The 21,844-nt window shown below is 40.0% G+C and overlaps 1 protein-coding gene and 1 pseudogene across 3 annotated transcripts in view; one reads left to right on the top strand and one right to left on the bottom strand.

Moving 5' to 3' along the window:
• The window catches only part of METTL16 (methyltransferase 16, RNA N6-adenosine), a 73,860-nt gene extending 52,640 nt beyond the window's left edge, over positions 1-21,220 (top strand). Inside the window, exons 9-11 of one of the 3 annotated variants that reach the window (XR_010024610.1) lie at positions 12,477-12,650; positions 12,789-14,058; positions 19,211-21,220. Coding sequence is in view for 1 of the 3 variants with exons in the window: in XM_063110690.1 (XP_062966760.1) it covers positions 12,477-12,650; positions 12,789-13,412 (798 nt within the window). In the remaining 2 variants the exon portion in view is untranslated. Of the gene's footprint in view, positions 1-12,476; positions 12,651-12,788; positions 16,935-19,210 lie in introns of those variants that run through there. The other 2 variants (XR_010024609.1, XM_063110690.1) reach the window with 2 other exon arrangements.
• On the bottom strand, positions 7,406-11,434 carry LOC134389516 (small nuclear ribonucleoprotein G-like; annotated as a pseudogene).
• Positions 21,221-21,844: the final 624 nt, after the last annotated feature.

The raw sequence follows: 21,844 nt of genomic DNA, 5'->3' as shown, positions 1-21,844 counted from the left end.
CATCAGTAGGTTTATTAGATTTTAAGTGCTGGATATAATCTTTGTTATTTGAATGCTTCACACATATTATTTCATTTTATTTAAATCTGTCAGCAATCAAGTGAAGTAGATGGTATTATCCCCTGTTTATAGATGAGGAAACTGGAGTTCTGAAGTCAAGTCAGAACCTAGATCAGTCTGATTTCACAGCTGAGCACTTAGTCATTCTGATACTCTGCTCCCCAGGATACTGCCTGTATTTCTGGCTTGGCCACGATAACCTCATCATCTTGCTTATGGACCATCCCAAAAGCCTTTCATCTGAGTGTCACTTGGATTCATCTTCAGTGCACCGTTCTGCTCAAAAACTCGTCAGTGGCTACCTACTGCCAGTGCAATGAAGAACAGCTCCTCATTTACCTCCTTGTGCCTTCTAGGTCCATCCTTGAATTTCCCTTCCATCCTAATCACTCCCTGTTTTCCTCACTTGACTGTCTTCTACCACGTTAGCCTCTGTAGACTTCTCTTGATGCCAAAGTCATAGCTGACTTTGTTCACACCCTCTATCTGGTTCTTCCCTCTGACTTCCCTCCATTGCAACCCAGATCAATTCCAACTTCGGCATAAAGCTTTCTTAACCAGTTAGCCCATAAAAATCTCTCCTGCATCTGGACTTGCATTTCTCTTTCAGTCATTCATACTCTGCATAAACTTCCTTGTGATACTTTGCACTGGTTTTTTGTTTAACTCTGGCGTGATGGATCACACCAAAACTCTCTTTCATGGCACACAGAAAGGGACTTTTGTGAGCTGGCCCCTGTCTAGCTTTTATGTTGAACAAGTTTTCTCTAAGCTTCAGTTTCCTCTGTAATCTGTAGAATGGTGAGTAACATTACCTATCTCATAGGGTTGTTTTGAGGATTAAATGTACTTAACACAATGCCTGGTATGTAATGAGTGCTCAGTAAAATATATCGTATTATCATTTCCCAGCTTTTCTTCCCATCCACCCCTGTATTTGATGCTCCAGTAATGTTGAACTACTGCACTCTAATCCTTCTGCCTGGACATTCCTCCTCTGGCCATCAAACTCCTCAGATACCGAGGAGATACTCTGGTTCAGGTACTACCTCTTGTGAAGCTTGCCTTGACTCTTCCTCAGCTGATCTTGGTGATCCTTCTCTTCTGTTAACTATACAGTTGTCTTCCGGTATCCAAAGGGGATTGATTCCAAGACCTCCCTCAGATGCCAAAATCCACAGAAGCTCAAGTCCCTGATATAAAATGGGATAGTATTTGCATATAACCTACACATATCCTCCCATATACTTTAAGTCATCTCTAGATACTTATAATACCTAATGCAATGTAAATACTATGTAAATAGTTGTCATACTGTATATCGTACTGTTTAGGGAATAATGACAAAAAATATTTGTACGTGTGCAGTACTGACACAATTTTTTTTTTTAATGTTTTTGATCTGTACTTGGTTGAATCCATGGATGCGGAGGGCCAGTGGTACTTTGTCCCTACCTACCCCCACTATTGTATCTTTTTTGTGGCTTCAGTGTAGATAGCGTCTGGCACAGAAGCCCTCAAATAAGAATTGTTGAATGGATGAAAATGAAGAAATAAATGATGCGGTACAGTGATTCTCCAACTTTTCCCCCAAAGTACCAGCTATAGCAGAAGACAGTTGGTGACATCAAGCCGCTGGACGTCAAGGTAGCAAAAAAGAAGTTCCCAGGAGACAGTCTATGTTCATGAAGTCTCCTTTTTTCTCTAAAATCCATTTGAATTTTGTATTCTATTCCATGATATGTTTCTTTTCATTTTTTAAAATGTAGAATAATTTAATACTGAGTCAAATTGACCTTCTGAGAAGATACTCTGTATTTATCATTTGGTTGCGTTGTTATTTCTACGAAGTATGACAAATAATGTTATTCTTTTTTTTTTTTTTTTTTTTTTTTTTTTAAAAGATGACCGGTAAGGGGATCTTAACGCTTGACTTGGTGTGGTCAGCACCACGCTCACCCAGTGAGCGAACCGGCCATCCGTATATGGGATCCGAACCCGGGGCCTTGGTGTTATTAGCACCGCACTCTCCCGAGTGAGCCACGGGCCGGCCCCAATAATGTTATTCTTATAAACCATAAAAAATGGGTTAATTCAGTATTTATATATTTTTACATTTAATTTCACCCTTTCTTTTCCCCAAAATGCTGATTGTAGAATTAAATACAGTGCCAGCTTTGTATGCATTTTATTTTGGTTTTGGCTTCTTTTTTTTTTTTTAATTTTATTTTGTCGATATACATTGTGGCTGATTATTGTTGCCCATCACCAAAACCTCCCTCCCTCCTCCCTCCCCCCCTCCCCCCCAACAATGTCCTTTCTGTTTGCTAGTCGTATTCGGCTTCTAATTTTTTTAATTCCCAAGGGAACTCTTTTGGATCTTGGAATTTTGTTAAAATTGATTTCAGAGCCCACATAGCTTATCTGGAATGTCTAGATGGAATGTCTTTGTGCTTGATTTTATTTTTTTTTAATAGCTGGAAGCTATTATAACTATTACACAGCTTCTCAAAATATTGTCATAAATAGTTCTCCAAGGTGACTACTTTAAGGAGACAGTCTTCCCGTGAGTGAAAATACTCATTTGTGTAAATGTTTATTTAAAAGTCAGCCTTGCTGATTTATAGTTTATAACACAGACATTTTGCTTCCTTCATTAACATGGAAGTTTCCTAAGGGCAGGATCCATACATTCACTCATTTATCCTATAGTTTTTTAAAACAGTATGTAGTAGTTAGCACTTAGTAAATATTCACTGAACAGATTTCTAAATTATTTCTTCTCCCATTTTTCTACTTTCCTTCCTTCATTAAAGATAAGGTTCAAGGCATTTTTTTTTTAAGCTTTGGATTGATTGATTTTTTTAATTGACACATAATAATTGTACATATTTAAGGGGTACAGAGTGATATTTCAAGTGCTTTGATTTATTAATTTGTTCTTTTTTCATGTTTTCTTATGGTAAACATTTTAGAGAACATGGATAATTTGGGGGAAGAAAAGAAAAATCACTATAAACCCCACCATCTGGAGATAACCACTGTTAATAGTTTTGAGTATGTACTTCCAGGTTTCTTTCTTTTTTACAGAAGATTTTATGATAAAAGCAACTTGGCCCCATCTCAGCCTCTTCATTCTGTTCCCTCCACAGAGAGAACATAGTGGATTCTGTTTCCTGTGGTGATTGCCTCCATAGCCTCTTAATCTGTGCTGTCTAATGGCCACTAGCCACGTATGGCTCTTTAAATTAAAATTAAATAAAAGTTAAAATTCAGTTTCTCAGTCTCACTAACTGTATTTTAAATGCTCAGTAGCCACATGTAGCTAGAAGCTACTGCATTGGTCAGCACAGATATAGAACATTTCCATAATCACAGAAAGTTGTATTGTACTGCACTGCTCCAGATTAAAATATGCTTTTATCTTTATTTCTTGATTTATCAACTTTAGACAGTTTCAATTGCCTTAATTCTGTTTCTATTCAGATGTATTTTTAGGAACTTTTAAAAATTGAACTACACATACAGAAAATTGTATGTTATAAATGTAAGTCTTAATGACTTACTTACCAGGATCCCAAGTTCCCTCTCATGCTCACTCCCAATTATTAACCCCTCTATCAGTATCCTGACTTCTGTCACCATGGGTTAGTTTTGCATGTTTGCAGTCTTTAGTATCTGGCTTCTTTCACGCAAATTATGTATGTGGCATTCATCCATATTGTGTGTGGAGGAGAATTCATTCATTGGAATGTTACTGCATAGTTTCCATCGTATGAGTAAACTAGTTTATCCGTTCTGCTATCTAGAGACATTTGAGTTGTTTCCAGTTTGCAGCTATGATGAATAATATTGTTGTGAACATTCTTGTACAGTTCTTTTGATACACATGAATACACATTTCAGTTGGATGTAAACCTAGAGGTGGATTGCAGGGTCATGGGGTGTGAGTAAGTTTAGTTTTAGTAAATCTTCCTGAAGGGATGGTACCAATTTCCATGCAGCAGCGTTTGATAGTATCTGCAGTTGATTGACATCCTCACCCACACTTGACATTCTAACAAGTACATTATTAGTTTTAAATTTGCATTTCTCTGATAACTTATAAGATAAAACATCTTCTTAAATATCTGTTGACTATTTGAATATTATCTTTTTGTCCTGTATTTGAGTCTCTTCCCTGTTTTACTACTGGACTTCATGACTTTTTTAAAAAAAATTGATTTATAGGCATTTAAAATATTTTCTGGCTCTGAGCCCCCTTTCAGTTATACTCGTATGTGTTGATAATATCTTCTCCCAGCAACACCTTTTAATGAACAGAAAGTTCATAATTTTAATATAGCCCAGCGTACCAGTATTTTCCTGTATGGCTAGTGCTTTTTGTATCTTCTTTAAGAAATCTTTCTCTACCCCAAGGTCATGAATATATTCTCCTATATTACTTTCTGTAAGCTTTATCGTTTAGTTTTTCATATTTGAAAGTTTTTTTTGTGTGTGTGACCGGTAAGGGGATCGTAACCCTTGGCTTGGTGTCGTCCACACCGCGCTCAGCCAGTGAGCGCACCGGCCATCCCTATATAGGATCCGAACTTGCAACCGCGGTGCTCCCAGCGCCGCACTCTCCCGAGTGAGCCATGGGTTCAGCCCTGAAAGATTTTTAAAGAAACGTTTCTATTGTGGAAAACAAATTTATAAAAAGATAGAGTATAATGAACTCTCACTTATGTATACCTGTTTCAACTATTGACAGCTCATGGTGATTCCTGTTTCATCTATACTGCCATGTACTCCCCTCACCTGCCGTGATTACATTGAAGCAAATCTCAGACAGTGTATTATTTCATCCATAACTATTTTCATATTTATATCTAAAAGATATTTCTTTAAAAAAAAAAAAAAACCACAATACCATAATCACACCTGAAATAATTAACAGTGATTCCTTCCTGTCAGCTATACAGTTGATCAAATTTTCTTATCATCTCAAATGTTTTATCAAACTAGAATTTTAATAAATTTTATACATAGTAGTTAGTTGATGTCCTTCAAATTCCTTTTACTCTGTAGTGTCCCCACTTTTCTCTCTTTCCCATTCTCCTTCCCTTGCAATTTATTTGTTGAAGAAATTAGGATATTTGTCCTATACAGTTTTTAACGTCTGGATTTTTCTGAGTGCATCTCCATGATGTTAACACATTCCTCAGACCCTGTCTTTCCTGTAAATAGGTAGTTAGATCTAGAAATTGATCAGATACAGGCTAGATTGGGTGGGGGGAGATTGGGGCTGTGGAGAGCACTTTCTAGGTAGTGTGTGGTCTACTTCCATCTCAAGGTACATAATGTTTCATTGTGTCTCTGTGATGTTAGCCGTCATTAACGATCATTGCTAGATTCATTAATTTGTTTAGTAGAGTTGCAAAATGATTGATAACTCCATTGATACATATGTGAAGAGAAACTTCCTCTTACCAATTATTTGGTTACCTTGAGGAAAGTTCATCTAGTAAAGGCAGAATAAATGCCTTGATGCTTTTGCTTTATTTTTCAGCTTTAAAAATAATGACTTGGTGGTTCCCTAGCTCTTACAAAAGAGACCGAAGAGAGTGGTTTGGTTTTTGTTTTTAGAGTATTATGAACCCATGGATTTACACTTTAAAAAAAAATTTTTTTTTCAATCTATTTCACCTATTATCTTTATTGATGTACAGGTTGTGTTCCATCTTTGGCCATGGGGAGTTTATTCAAGTTGGCTCCTGAGCCTTTATTTTTTTAATCATATCCAGCATAGTCTTTGATAGCTTCTTTGCTTTCTAATATCACAAGTTGTTCTAGGCTCACATTTTTTCCTTTCCCAGACCTGGAATCAACCATTTCTGAAAGAAACTCTGGTTTAGTTTACTGAGAAATGGTATTTAGAGGTATTTATTTGGGTACCAGGGATGCTACTGGGTTAGTCATTGTTTCTAGGCTTTTCCAGCAGAGCTATGAATTATTACGATTTTCTTTTTGGAAATAAAATATATTGTAAGTTTAGGCTGATATTTTCTGTTCAGATTCAGGTCTGCAGATTTTTAGTGAACTTCATCAGTTGTCTATCTATATCTCCCATTCAAAGATCCCATACCAAAAAACTCAGTCCTCAGCCACACCAACGTATTACTCACTTGTTTTGTCCCACAGTACACCACAAGAGTCTCAAAATTAACGTTACCGTCGACAAAGTGATTTCTGAAAATAGCCTTTTTTTTTCCTTTTCTTTTTTTTTCCCTTGAGGACTATCTCATGATGGATTTTAAAGTCATTTGGAATGTTTCCTCTTTACGGGCTTATGCCACCAAGTCAGTACAGAGTTAGTTCATTTTTTAAATTTCACTTTAGATTTTTAGGGAATACTTTTGTTGTTATTTAATTTCGTTTTGTAATTATAAAAGATATTTATATGGTTTCAAAATAAAATCTCAAAAAAAGGTATAGTCAAAAGTCTACTCTCTCTTGTCTCTTTCACCCTAATCCCTCACTTACCCATCCATGGCTTACTACTTAAACAATTTTATAATTTATCCTTCCATTGTTTTTTTTTTAATATGAGGAAATACACATATATAGTTATAGCTATGCTTTCTTATATCAGTAGCATTCTGCATAAAGCTTTCTTCCTCTTGCTTTTTTTTTTTTATATATAGCTTTTTACTATTTTTACATATATCCTGGGAATGATGTCAAGACATTTTAAAGAAAAGAAAAGTCCACTGGACTGTTAATAAGGAAGCTACACCCTTAGGCAACAAAATATTCAGTCCACTCCCTGGCAGCAGAGCCAGTATACACTTGAAGGAGGCCCTCTTGGTGAGAGAGTCTGGCTCTCCTTCCCAGCATACCACATGATAGAGTTTGGATGTGTTGTCCCCACCAAAACTCATGTGGAAATCTGATCCCCAGTGTGGCAGTGTTGGAAGCTTTTTGAGTCATGGAGGTGGATCCCTCATGAATGAATTAATGCTCTCCCTGGGGGAGAAGGGGTAGTGAGTGAGTTCTCGCTCTATTATTCCTGGGAGAGCTGGTTGTTTAAAAGACCCTGGCACATCCTCTTTCACTCTCTTGCTTCCTCTCGCCATGTGATCTGCTCGTACCCACTGGCTGCCTGCCGTTTTCCGCCATGAGGAAAAGCAGCCTGGGGCCCATGCCAGATGCAGCTGTCCTAGAATCGTAAGCCAAATAATCTCTGTTCTTCATATATTACCCAGTCTCAGGTATTTCTATTATAGCAACACAAAAACAGACTAATACACCACCTGTCTGTATCCCTGCCAGGTGTTAGTGTTGGACCCTAGGCTCTGTTTCTTCAAATATCAGTGGCCTGTGCTGAATAACAGCTCACAGGCATTCTGCTGGTTTCTGGAGGACCAGGGGCAGTAGCCATTCAGAGGGTGGCAGAGCAGCAGAGACCCCAGTGCGATGGCCAAGAGTACCCTTTTCCCCTTGAGGTCATTCTAGGAGTTGCTTTGCCAAAACAAAGAGGCTGTGGCTTCATGTTCAGTAGATCTCTGGCAAATGGCTCTCCCTTCTCTTCTTTCAGATACTGGGGGGAACTTAATGATTTTATGCAGCTGCTGGCTTCATTTGGAGTTTTTGAGTTAGCTGTAGTTAACAGCAGAGCTTTATTTTTATTTTTATTTTTTTTTACTATTAAAAAGTTTAACAAAAAGTTTGATATGAAAGTGTACATGACCCGATTTTGACACCATAGTAAAACAGGCTCTTTGGAGAGGGGACATGGGTTTCTCTGAACAGCCATTATTTATACTCATCCAGGCTTCTTACATGATGATACTATTTCCTTGTATTACCACCATACCAATATTGTTCTGTTGCCCACAAGTTGCCAATTCTACACATTCGTCTATCACAAGACTCATAAAGGGATCAAATCCCTGCGATATTCCTTGGACATGTCTGCCACCATTTAATTTCCATGATAACTTCTTGCCATAAATTTTTTCAATTCAGGAGGGTGAGCTTTATCAATATATGAGGGTACTTCAAAGAGTTCATGGAAAGATTTGTGTTATCTTTTAATTCTATTTTTTTCACGAACTTTCTGAATTACCCTCATAGCAGATGCCATACTGATTTGTGTGAAGTTACACCTCATTTGAAGGTCTCTTGACTGTATGACTGAGATCTAGAAATTAAAGTGAGGATTTAAGAAATTTGTAGACAGTTCTGGTAAATAAAGCATATTTTAAAATTTGAGAACCTTTTTGCCCGATTTACGGCTTCAGTCTAATGGGTTTTAAACAAGGAAACAAAATAACGCTTGAAGCTTCTCCTTTATTGATTATCATTTATTGAATCATTGCAATTCAAAAGATATAAAACTTGTATCCTCTATGGGACTTACAACTCCTCACCAGACTTCTTTTACGTGTAACTTCCTTAGTGCATCTTCTAATCTGAAATCAGTTGTGAATTCACTTTCTGGTTCTTTGCATTAAACTGGATTAACCATTGCAAATGATATATATATATATTTTTTTTGGTAAACATTAAAAGGTTGAATTATTTTATATATACCTTGCCTGCTAACCTAGATTACAACAGTTTGAATATAGCACTCTCCTTTTAAAATATTTGTGATTTGAGATTACAAGTGTATTAGCAAAATGATTATTTCAATTGGAAAACAGCTTCTACAAACATGAGCTACTAGTATTTTGTGGCAGAGTGTTAAATTACCTAATATCAGGGACCTGTGAGGTTGAATTTAACTATTAATTTCTTAACACCTGGTCTTGTATTTTATTGTGCCCTGCCCACTAGGAATTTCCAATACAAACAAGGGAGGTGGGAGCTGGCCTATTTGGCACCCTAAAAGCTCTCCCTGGCTGCAGGCCACAACTCATGTGGCTGTTGGTGCTGCTTCTGGCGCTCACTCCACCCTTCCCACACTGGCCAGTGGAGCGGCCAGGGGCACCTGCTCACAGGAGAGGGTGTGCTGCCGGCTGGGTGCTTGGGGATTTCACTGGAGCTGGCCTGAATAGGCCGTGTATCCTTTGAACACAACCATACATTTAGAAACGGACTTCCACGTATGTGGACTCAGCCACTGGCAGAAACGTGCGCTGCTGTGGGTGCTGCGGTTAACATGAGTGTGCTACGGCATTTTTGTTGGTCACAAGGAAGGGTGTGCCTGCAGGTGTCCACAAAGTTTGTCCACAGCCTCTGCCTTTTTGCGCTCTGCTAGGGTGTTCGTTTCATTGTGGTGGAGGTACGGGCAGCCAAATGTATGTACCGTGTGGAGTCCTGAACAGGCCTCCATTCCTAGTTTTCATTTTTATAGACTGTTCCTGTAAATAAGCAGAAGTGAGCGAAAAGAAAAGAGCAACATGGGAATGGTTGTTATAAGCCATATTTAAGTTAATCTTTAATCACTTAAAAGCTTTGAGAATTTCTAGGGTATAAATTTTCTGTCTCTTGAGTGAGTAGGTTCTATAGTGAGGAAAACTAAATTCAGAACAATCCTGAAAGTATGTATGTATATGTGCATATTTAAAGCAGATCACTAGGGCCGAGCCCGTGGCGCACTCGGTGGAGTGCTGCACTGGGAGCGTGGCGATGCTTCCCGCCGCGGGTTCGGATCCTATATAGGAATGACCAGTGCACTCACTGGCTGAGTGCCGGTCACGAAAAACAAAAAACGATAAAGCAGTTCACTAGAAGTCTTTAGAAATGCTGCATCTGTTGATTGACCATTGTATATGGAAAATGGGGGCCAGGATGCAAGGGGAATGAGCCACAATTGAATAGAGAAGTTTTCATTTTACTCCTGAGATAATAGAGTAATAAGTTGTTTATTTTGTTTCTTACTCATAACTTTGAAAGTACATTCTTGATAGAGCTCTTGTTAGTTTTGGTGAGATTATATTTTTTCTTTTTTAATTTCTAGAAATGATGAAGAGTCCATTCTTACTTTTGGAGAAAGAGTATTGCAGGCCAGCTTTAGCGTGACAAGTGAGAAACAGCAGTGTCATCACTTTGCTGGTGGAATCTGTGAGCACAAGTGATTACTGCCTCTGTCACAAGAGCTGTGAGAAGAGCTATGGGAGTGCTGTCCTTTTGGCCAGACCGTAGATGTCCTTTGGTGTGCTGGGAGGGCTGTTGGGGATGGTGCTGTTGCAGTGAGCTCTCCGTGGTAAAGGCCTTGATGCTGGGAACTGGAAGGGGAGTCTCAGTCTTGTCACCCATTGTCCTCACACATACCACCTTCTTTCCTCCTTCCCCGTTTAGTAATCTTATTTTACGATCCTTACTGCAAAGTGTTAGACTCTCAGTAGAATGTAAAATTGTGTTTCTTGCTGGCCAGGTAGCTCAGGTAGTTAGAGCACAGTGCTGATAACACCAAGGTCCAGGGTTTGGTCCCTATACTGGCCAGCTGCCCAAAAAAAAGAAGAAGAAGAAGAAAGAAATTACATTTCTTATGCTGGGTGATTGAGTAATAACAATACTACTGTCTTAATGTCAGTCTGACTGTCTCATCTTGTCTGAAACATAATTGAACACATTTGGGCTCAGATAGGTCTTAGAGTCCACTGTTCATTTCTCAAGAGCGGGTTCTTAAACAAACACCTTTGTTCTTGGTCCTTTGCTTTTTTCTAAGCTTGTTTTCCAGCATTCTGTAATTTCCATTTTTTATTAGTTAACTTCTGGTATAAAGGGAAAATATAGATTGTTTCTTAGAAATATTGTTTGTGATATTACTTTTAAAGTTTTCTAGCATAAAATAGCTATATTTTGTTGTGTATATATGCAGTGTGGGGCTGCTGTTCAGTTCTTATAAGGTCTCTCCCAGTACTTTGACCTTGCTCTGTGTGTGAGCGCGTGTGCACGCATGCCATGTGCCCTGTCAGTGTTGCCAGGTTGGATCAAAGTTAGCAGCAACATGGTTATCAGGGATTCACTTTTGCAGCAAAAGATCCTCAAGCCTGACTAGGTGTTTCCTCTTTTTGAGTCTTTTTGCTTAATATCCTCACCTGTTTATTTTGCTCCTGAGCTTAGAATTGTGTTAATTTTTTAAAGTTTTGATCAATTTAGTCAACAAATACAAATCTGTCTCTTACAACAGTGTTGTAATATATATATTATATATATAATATATATGGTCTGAACCAAGAGTCATTTTAAAAAAAATATCATTTAGAAAGTTTTTCCTTTAAAGAAATAAATTTTAAATACAGTGGTGTCATTTGGTTTTTAAAATGGAACTTGAGTCCCTCTAGTGGGTAAGGTATAATTCACCTTCCAAGCTTGAGATAGAGAGGAACATGACAGTCTTGATTTTCATGGACCCAGCTTTCAAATCCAGTGTTCTCATCGCTACTGGTGCCCACCTCCCCAGCTGAGAGGCAGTGCTTAGCTAGCCACTGGTTTGGTCGTGATATCAGCCACGGTTCAGCACCTCTGCTCTTCTATCCATGTGGTCCTAGTGGCCCTGGTCATTGCTAGCATGTGATCTCACACGCTGTGGTTCACCGGCTGCTTTATTTCAAGCCTCAGCAAGTCTAAATTCAAACTATAAGTTGTTGATTCTACCCCATGCAGTTCTTCGTAGAAGAGAGCACAGTGCCCCCAGGGTCCCTGAGTTGCCCTGAAATAAATAATTATACAGGCCTGCTTTGAGGACACTTAGCAACTGGAGGAGCCAATACATATTCAACAAAATAGCGAGTTTACTCTATGTTAGGAAGCTCTTAATGTCATTTCAGAATATCTGATAGACAGAAGAGAGGCAGCATGGTATGGCTGAAAAGAATTTGGATTTTAGGTTCAAATCCTAACTCTGCAGTTACTAGCTATGTGACCTTCAGCTGTGATTACATAGCCTCTCTATCTTAGTTTTCCCTTTTGTAAAATGGGGAGATGTTGGGGCCGGCCTGTGGCTCACCTGGGAGAGCGTGGTGCTGACAACACCATGTCAAGGGTTCGGATCCCCTTACCCGTCATCATTTTAAAAAATAATAAAAATAAAATAAAATGGGGAGATGTTAAAACTATCTTGTAAATAATTCCTTAAACTTGGTAAGATAAGTGAATGGTAAGATATGATGTTGATGAGTGGGGAGATGAGGAGAAGGAGGGAGAAAAGGAGGAATTGGTAAAGGGACACAGAAACCAACTGCATTGTGTATTGGTAAATTAAAAATTAAAAAAAATTTTTTAAATTCTTAACAATTGGAAAAAAACCAAAAAACTATCTTGTAAGATTGTTTTAAGTATTGGAAATAACACATGCAAAGCTTTTACTCTAGGATTGGTAGTAGAAATCATGGAAATTTCCCTAGCCAAGTCCATTATAATGCATGGGATTTAATTGTAGGGATAATTTTCTTTTCTTCATGCCTGCTTTTTTCTTTCAGTCACCACCAAGTAAGCGAAGAAAATTAGAGAAGCCAAGGAAACCCATCACATTTGTAGTGTTGGCGTCTGTGATGAAGGAATTGTCCCTGAAAGCCTCATCTCTGGGCTCTGACACACTGGAAGGCATAGTGGTTGTGACGACATGGATAGAAAGAATTCTCACTGATCTGAAGGTACCTGGCTGAGCGTATTGACGAAGGACTCACAATAAACTCTTTTTTTCCTTTTTTCTTTTTCTTTTATTTTTAAAAGGAGTTTAGAGAGAAGAGAAAAAGTGATTTCCTGTAAAATTCTGTTTTTCCTTCAAATAGGTCCAGCATAAACGAGTTCCCTGTGGAAAGGAGGAGGTTAGCCTTTTCCTAACAGCCATCGAAAACTCCTGGATTCATTTAAGGAGAAAGAAAAGAGAGCGAGTGAGACAACTGAGGGAAGTTCCTCGAGCGCCCGAGGACGTCATCCAAGCCTTGGAAGAGAAAATGTCTACGCCCAAAGAGTCTGGCACTAACCAGGATTTGGCCAAGGGCCCCCGGGAGAGTACCCTGTGTGGGCCTGCTCTGCAGGAAGGCGAGTCTGCCACTGTTGAGGGCCATTGCCCAAACCAGGAGTCACTTTCCCAAGAAGAAAGCCCAGAACCCATGGAGGATGAAAGGAGTGAGGAAAAGGAAGGGGAAGAGATTCTGGAAAGTTGTAAAGGCTCTAGCAATGGAGCCCAGGACCAAGAGGCTTTTGAGCAGTTCAGCAACCCAGTGGCTGAAAAGGGGAAACGTCTCCAGGACGTGGCCGGACATTATCTATTTAAGTGTTTGATAAACGTCAAGAAGGAGGTGGATGATGCCTTAGTTGAAATGCACTGGGTTGAAGGCCAAAACAGGGATTTGATGAACCAGCTTTGTACCTATATACGTAACCAAATTTTCAGGCTTGTTGCTAGTTAACTGCAAACTCCTGGCAAAGCTGTCTGTAAAGCAGCTTGCTTTGGAGTGGCCTATGGAGTAACAAGAGGAATTCCACCATTGGCCCATTAGTAGCATTATGTGAAATTATCTTAAAAAGCAGAAACCAATTAATCCATTTGTAAATCCACCCTCCTCCCCGCTTTTTTTTTTTTTTTAAAGTTACAAGGAAATGGAGTATGGTAGTTCAGGAGGAAGAATTGTGATTATCAGCAACAACAAAAAGTCATCAGTAAACTCATGAGGGATTTAAAGCTGACTTAAGCTGGTCACCTCAGCTTTGGACTGGTTCTCTGAGGCCAGAAGTATTGTTTATTGAATCTGGTCTGGTGCAGCCTTGTCCAGATTATCATGCTCTCTCTCTTACCCAAGGCTCCTTCTTGAGAAGGGGTGACTCTCTTGTCCTCCAAATGGAGGCAGTACACCAGGGTAGATAGGCCTTGGTGCCCTCTTCTAGATCACTCTTCAAGACTGAACCTACTCTGGGTCCATATGATTGATGAACCCTGCATCACTCCTGAGAAAGGAGCTGGCCCAGGGAGAAGGGCCGATCTAGGGAACGCCTGGGAAACAGGATATTCCTGACTTGTGGCTGTTTTGATGTTGCTTGTTTCAGAAACAGAATTAGGTAAGCAGAACTCCTAGATGTGACAGACACAACAAAATGCACCCATACCCCCACCTCCAACCTGTTGAAAATGAATGCCATTTTGTAGCTGTATGATTTTTGTTTTGACCTTTGAAGTAGAGCTTGTTTTGTTCTTAATATAAGAATATTCAGGGGGCTGGCTGGTTAGCCCAGTTGGTTACAGCACAGCCTTATAACAGCAAGGTCACGGGTTCAGATCCCCGTATCTGCCAGCTGCCAAAAAAAGAAAAAAAAGAAAACCGTCAATCCTATTTTCCTATTTGAATCCTGGCTTAGGGAAAATATTTTCTTGACTTTGAGTGGGTAAGTGGTTGATGATAGAAACGAGAAACAGCAAGATAGTATGTTCAGTTAGGTAGCTTAAGAAAGTGTCGTCTGGAAGAATTGAAAAAAAAACGTGTCATCTGTTGGTAGGTAATTTGTTGCTAACCAAATACTGTTTTCTGTGGCTTCACTTGTAATCCATTCTGTGCTTACCTGCTAGTGCTGGAGAATTCTGAGGCAAGGGTAACCATGTCCTTAAAACATGTTTCTAATTGGAATGCCAGGGTGTAGCAGAAATACCTCTAGAAAAGGAGTCTTTGTTCTCTTGGTGTCTCAGTAACCCTCTGCTGTGTTTGACTTTCACAGCTTGATTTTATGCCAGCAATCTAGGTTCTCTTTAGGCTAAAATCTTTGAAAATTGTGACAGAGCTCATTGCCATCTACAAAGAAGACTGAGGCTGAGTGTTAAGCCATCCTTTTGAGAGGTGGCTGTTGGTTAGGGCGGAAAGCCTATGACCTTGGTGTATCTTGGCAGCAGCTAGATCAGGCCCTCAGCAAAGCAAATGAAATATACAGGAAATGAAAATATGGTGCCTCCCTGTGGTGTGGAGCTGGAGCAGAGATTATATTAACTAGTGTTCTTAATGTAGTCCCTGTACCTCTGGAGAATCCATAAACCTCCTGAAATTATTTCTAAAAGCTCTGTGAGCATATGTGTTTTTGTTTTTGTTTTTTTCCTGGGAAGAGGGCCCATGATGGAGAGAGAAGAGGGGTCAGTAATCCACTCAGAATTAAGAAGTACTATTCTAGTCCAGCCATTCAGTTGACAGGATGAAGAAACCAGTGCCCAGGGTCACACAGCCAAGATCCAAGCCAGGGCCTTGGATTCCCCTGGCCTAGTAACTTTCTGCTGTTCTGGCCCACACCATCCCGCTGTGCTTACCTCTGATGAATAGCACATTTGAATCATATGCTGGAGGTAAACATAGTTTCCTTGATATAATTTTAGGATAAATGAGTTAAGTGGCAACTATTCATTCAATTAAGTAGTAAGTATTTATTGTTTGCTTGTTAAGTTCATTATGAAAGAGTAGCACCTGCTCATTAAAGAAGAGGTGGAAAAATGAAAGTTGGAAATGACAGCAAAATCCCCCTAATCTCAACCTCTAACACAGCACTGTTAGTGTTTGTGTGTTTCCTTCTGGTCTGTCTTTCTGTGGTTGGGGTGAGGGTGTGGGTTTAACTTTGGTTGTACTCATTCTCTGTATTGTTTCATATTATGCATTTTTTCATTTACGGTCTTGTAAGTATTTTTCCATGTTATAAAAGTGGTGTATTTATTTACACTCCTTGCCTGTCCAAAATGTCTTTCAGGCAAAGTATTGGCCTTTATTTAAGTCTAGTTCTTAGGGAATCCCAGAGAATACTCTGTAACTGGAGGCACAAAAGGTGTGTCTGTGTGTTTCAGTCCCCAGTTTAAGGCTTGGTGTCACGGAGGAGGTGTTCTAGTGTTACGTTAATGGTCTTAGAGTTAAAAAAAAATATGTGATAAGGGAGGCTTCCGGTCTTTTTTTTTTTCCTTTCATGCTCCTGCAGTCTTGGAAGCACCGAAGCTGTGAGTGCCTTCTTTGCGCTTGGATGTCTTCATTTCCTTTTCTGGAAAGAATGGTTTCTTTCTTCGACTATCTAATGAGGGAACATTGAAAACATTTTAAAGGGACATCTAAAAATTGTTTTGGTTATGCATATGTTTTATAATTGTGTGGTGTATGATAGCATATACCTCTGCTATAGGACAGAAAGGAACTTTTCTTGTTAAATAGGTTATTGACCCACGTGTCATAATGTTGAGTGATACTCTCCTTAAGTGTCTAGAGGTCAACTTCATGTTGGTGGATTGGTGTGAAATTAAATCTTTGTGGTATTCTTAAATTCTATTCTGATCCCTGGAATTGGCTTCTGATCTCTTGATAAGTAAAATGGGAACAGAATTTTCTTAGGCGAACTGAAGCTGCTTTTGTTCTTTGCAATCTGCTTTGATTCCATCAGTTTGGTTCCTTCACTCCACATCCTTGCCCCACTGTTCCCACACCAGGGCTTTGCTGCCAGCCCTCCTACAGTGTTGGCAGCTCTGTGGTGGAGTCTCAGCTGATCTTGGGGGTTCAAGTTGATTTCTTTAGTATGTGTTTTTAGAAACATGAAACCTCTCTTCTTTTGATGGCAGTCAAAGCTTACCATGTGAGCACACCAGCTTTTGGTCTGACCAGGAGTATTAAAACCGCAGGTGTGGAAAAGATGCAAAAGCCTGTGGAAATTTGGGGGCCTTTTAAAGAAGGGAGTTAATGAATTCTTGACTAGCTGTGGGAGCCCCTCCATCTTGCTTAAACCACAGTATTGCCCTCTGTAGCCACACGGGGGCACTGTGGACCCTTTTATCAAGTGGCTTAACTTCACTGTGGAAATGGATAAAATTGTGTCCATGGTATTTTCTTGAAACGTCCAGTGCTATCCAGATAAGTATTTTTATGTAAAGAAATACATTTTCACATAAATAAAATTGGAAAAATAAAAGTAGAAAGAAGAAAAAAATACTTCTCATGGTCTTTTTATCTGACATAATCCCATTCAACCGGTTTTTTTTTTTTTTTTTTTTAATTTTATGGTCCTAGTTGACTTTTCTTTTCTTTACATCTGTCATTTTACTCTAGAATATATTCAAGTTGGACCAGTCCTTTGAATCAGCTTTTTGTTGATATTTAGTTAATGGGGATACTGGAGGGGAGATGTTTAATAATCTTAACAGTAACTTTACAAAAGCTTTATGTTCCAATAAGAGTAATATAGAGAGCTCAGAGAAAGAAACTGTATTCCTTCAGAAATGAAGACCCCTGTTTTCAATGTTCTTTTGTTGATTCTTGTTTAGGTTTATCTGGTTCGCTAACATGCATGTGATGTGTTGTTGATATCAAAAGTTGATGAGGGTTCTGTGTGGAATATTTATATAGGTTAGCTGGGCCTTGTTTCTTACAAGAGTTGTTTCTGCGTGGAGCATGTATATTACTAGCCCCGGGGCTTGTGTGGGCTCAAGGAGAAATTCCATCTACCCTTATTTTTATGGCATAGGATCAGTTGATGTCGATAACCAGCAGATCTGCACATTAGTAGGAAGAAGGTCTAGTTTGGAAAACTAAGTCAGGAGCCCTCTAGAAAAGGAAAATCTTAAAGTAGTAGTTTTACAGCCCTCCAGAGGGTGCCCCAAGGAAAGGGATGTGACCACATCATTTTTAGGGAAGTTGATGCTCAGGAGATTTGGTTTGCTGAATGGGCACTAACCTCAGAAGAGGCTAAATAGTGGATTGGTGTCTGCCTCCTGGAGCAGGTCATTGATGATCTTGAACCTTTCTAATAGTCTCAAGTATATACCTCTTGGTGCGAGTGCCAGTGCAGTATTACAGAGCTCTGCACAGGGCTCACCCAACTAGCAACAGGGCCTTGCATACATACCAGAGAGTTCCTGCTCTGCTCTGTAAAGACATTCAGATCCTCTGCTGCGACTCATCCAAATGTCTAAAACAGCAGTTTATTTTTTTAATTGCTGGTTGGAACAGCTAATGCTGCCTTTTGGAGGTTATACTTTTACTCCAGGGAACTATGTTGTGACTGAGTGAAGACCTTGCACCTCCGAATGCCCTCTGAGGGCCATCCACCTTTCTCAATCCAAGCAGAAGCATGAGGGACTCTAGGCTCTACTCAGGGAAGTGGAGGATCATGGCTGCTTATTATGAGCAAGGGAACTGGGAGAAGGTATAGAGCAGAAATAAGACACTTTCCCAACCACCCTAGGGGAGTGGAAAACAGGAAAGAGCACAGACTTCACAGTTGATGAGACCTGGGTTTATGTTGCAGTCCCATTCCTTCTGTAGTTTTACTAAGCCTTAGCTTCCTCGTGTAAAAGATGAGGAATTCGTGCTTCATAGAGTTGTATTTAAGTGAGAGAGGGACTCAGTCACCAGAAGACGGCATTAGCAAAGAGCAGGCTTCTCAACATGCTCAGGTCTCTTTAGTCTTCTTGAGTTTTCCAGTTCTGGTCAGAAAATCTTCTACCAGTGGACTGGAAAGAAAAGGCTGAGATGTCATGTGTATAAATACTGCAGATGTAGAGAACCACCTTTTGGCCAAGAGCAAAGCTGCAACTTCCATGGTTGAGGGAAGAACAGGAACCAATATAGAGTGTCCATCTTCTACATAGATGGTCTCGTTTAGTAACTGTAAGGTGGTCTGCTCTCTGTGTGTGATAGCTGAAGGAAATGGAAGCTCAGGGAGCTTAAGGGACTTGCCCTAAGGTTATTCACAGAGCTAAGTCATAGGAATGGGATTTGAACCCAGGTCCAAGAAGCCGAGACTTGGATTTTATTCCAAAACTCAAAATTCTGTGACATTGCTTCACTTAGGATGGAAATGTATTTTCAGGCTCATTTGACTCACCTCTAGGGAAGGAGACTTCAATTAGATGACACAGGGAAGAGAGAAAAGGCATCTCTTACCCAACTTCACAAGTTAGCACTTTAAGGTAATATTATTTTCCAGCCTATGATCAATGAGATTTAGTAAGTGAAATTACTTATAATTAGTTCTTAATTTATGCTACCAAATCTTCACAGAATTTTGTATTTGGCAGTAGTGCAGATAATTAAGTAGCTAGTGAAAACAAAATAAAATGTCTAGTGAAAGCACATGTTGGATCAGAATCAGTGTGAAATAACTGATAATTAGGTAATGACTCTTTACAATACATAATTGTATAATAATGAAAGAGAAGTTTAATTTTTTTTTTTTAATAAGGCGGCTCCAAATATTTCACTTACAGAACAACACAACCTGATGTGCTTATGAGCTTGCTGGAGAAGGTAGCAGTTGTCAGAAAAAACAGCGAGTCCTCTTCCCCAGGTAGGGTGTGTGAACTAGTGTAACTATGGGGAAAAGCAAAGGCTGCCTGCCATCTGGAGGGCCCAGTCAGGGAATGTGGTCCTGGAATCTAGAAACTTAGAGCCAGGAAATTTCCAGCTGGGGGACTTGGCTGGTTCCAGCACCAGTCAGCCCCCAGGGAAATAACAGCTTGTGCTGCTGCTGTCCAAAAGGAGAAGGTGACCCAGATAGCACTGCCGGGTGGGACCCCCTCCTGGGACAGAAGGTGAGGCAGGGTCCTGCTCTGTAGATTTGCCATTTGGAGGCTTGATGTCTCTTGCTGGGAGAAGGGGAGTCCCAGTCTGGTCTAACACAGGATCCCTACTTAAGACATGTTTGTCCCAGGATTCGTGCCTCTAGGGCTGATTGTGGGTGTACTCTGGGGCCATATGGACCAAACTCTGGCTGGTATTTCTGTGAGCTCTGGACCAGCACAGAGAAGGACTTTTCATTCACAGAGGGAAACAGCATCTACCCCGGGGGCCAGGGAAGAAGGGGAAGAGCTCGTGCCTTAACTAAAAGGGAAGAGCTTTTATTCAACTCCTGCTGGTGACCGCTCTGCTAACAACGCGCGTGCCCAGTGTTGTTCAGTCTTCTGATGTTTTGAGACAATCCAGAAATCCAGACTTATGAGAAATTTACTAAATTGTGAATCCTGGCAACTAACTCGCTATTTTATAAGAAGCGCGGTGAACCGTCCCTTTGTGAGCCTGTGACCTCTACCACCAGGTGGTAGAACTTGCTGTGCATTTGCTGCCTCCACGCTCCTCACACATTCACTGCGGCTGCCGGAGTCTGGTGCCGCCTGCCTCCTGCTTTAGGGCTCTTTCCACCTCTCAAAGGGAGAATTGCAAGGATTCTATCCAAGGGCCTTGTTTGCTCTTTTCTCCCACTGGCTGATCTTATCCACTCCTATGACTTCAGCTCCTACTCATTTGCTGTGTTCAAATCCAGACCTTTCCTTAACTTGTAACACCCACATGCCTAACCGCCTAGGACCATGGCCTTTCCTCAAACTCAGCTTACGACCTGCCCCTAATTCTCCCGTGTTCTTGATCATCATCCACCCAGCAGTCCAGATTAGAAATCTCTGCTTTTTCCTCTCCTTTACCAACCAGGACTAAAGTCTTCCACTAAATACTATCAATTCCACCTTAGAAATCTCTCCCCAGTTCAGCCCAGCGTCTCTCTCCCTAGGGCTGCTGCTTTACTGGGGTCCCTCACAGCGCACTGGACTACAGGAATGGCCTCAGTGATTTCTGGGGAGCTTCAAAGTAAAGCAGCAAGAAGAGCAGACTTAGATATTTTAGGGGAGGACCAAGATGAAGAAACCTGCTTTGAGGGGTGAAATGGGAGCTTTCAGAAAAAAGACTCGATGGGAAATACACCCACAGACACGAGTCGAGTTAGTTGAGATCAAGAGGTACAAGATGTGAAAGAATAGGAGGGCCATCCTGGTAAACCCAAGCCAGCCTCTTCCCCTTTAACGATTTCATTTTACAAAAGTAATGTATTTTCATTATTAAAAAACCCTACAATTCCACTTCTCAATGAAATTATTTTACTTTTTGTTGTCTATCTTAGTATTTTTATATGCATATATTTATATATTTGTGTGTGTGTGTGACCGGTAAGGGGATCTTAACCCTTGGCTTGGAGTCGCCCGCACCGCGCTCAGCCAGTGAGTGCACCAGCCATCCCTATATAGGATCTGAACCCGCAGCCTCGGCACTAGGAGCGCCGCTGCGCTCCCAGCACTGCACTCTCCCGAGTGAGCCACGGGGTCGGCCCTGCATATATATTTTTTAAACAGCAAATGTGGGATCATTTTGTCCATTACTGTTGTACAGTCTTTCATTTAGCTGTATAATGTGATAACTTTTTTCTGATTACAAAACTAATACATGGTTTAGAAAACTTGTGCAAATAAAAATTACCAGTGATCACACTGCCCAAAGTGTTAATATTTTGGTGTATTAACAACCCTCTGTTCTTCACAGGCTGTTACGGATTGTGAGCATTGCTTCACTAAGCCAGTTGTTCCTAGCTGGAAATGCAGATTTTCTGGTTTTCACTATTGTAAATAATGCCCTGGTGAATATCTTTGTATAAAAAATCTTCATGCATTTTTTCTTATTGTTTTAGGATAAATTGGTGTAAGAATTACTGAGGCAGAGGATATGACTCTCCTAAAGGCTCATCCTGTATATTGCCAATTTGCTCACTAAAAAGGTTTTGCTAGTTTACATTTCCATGAGTGCCTGTTTTTACCACACCTTTGATAGCACTAGGAGGCTAATTTTTAGAAATTCTTTATTAATTGATAGGCAAGAAATGATATCATTGTTTGAATTTTATTGTGGCGTTGGCAAGGTCAAACATCTTCAGTATTTATACATATATATTATTTCCTTTAGTTATTGTTTTATAAATTTTAAATTTATGTTGTATTCAGTTTTCTGAGTATTCTTTTTCTCATTGAATTGCAAGGACACATCTTGCCAAAACTTCCCTCTATTTTGTCGTTTGCCTTTTC

The sequence above is a fragment of the Cynocephalus volans genome, chromosome 10 (assembly GCF_027409185.1).
Source record: "Cynocephalus volans isolate mCynVol1 chromosome 10, mCynVol1.pri, whole genome shotgun sequence".
Taxonomy (NCBI): domain Eukaryota; kingdom Metazoa; phylum Chordata; class Mammalia; order Dermoptera; family Cynocephalidae; genus Cynocephalus; species Cynocephalus volans.
Note: the sequence above shows the minus strand (reverse complement) of the source record. Positions and strands in the feature narration are given on the sequence as shown.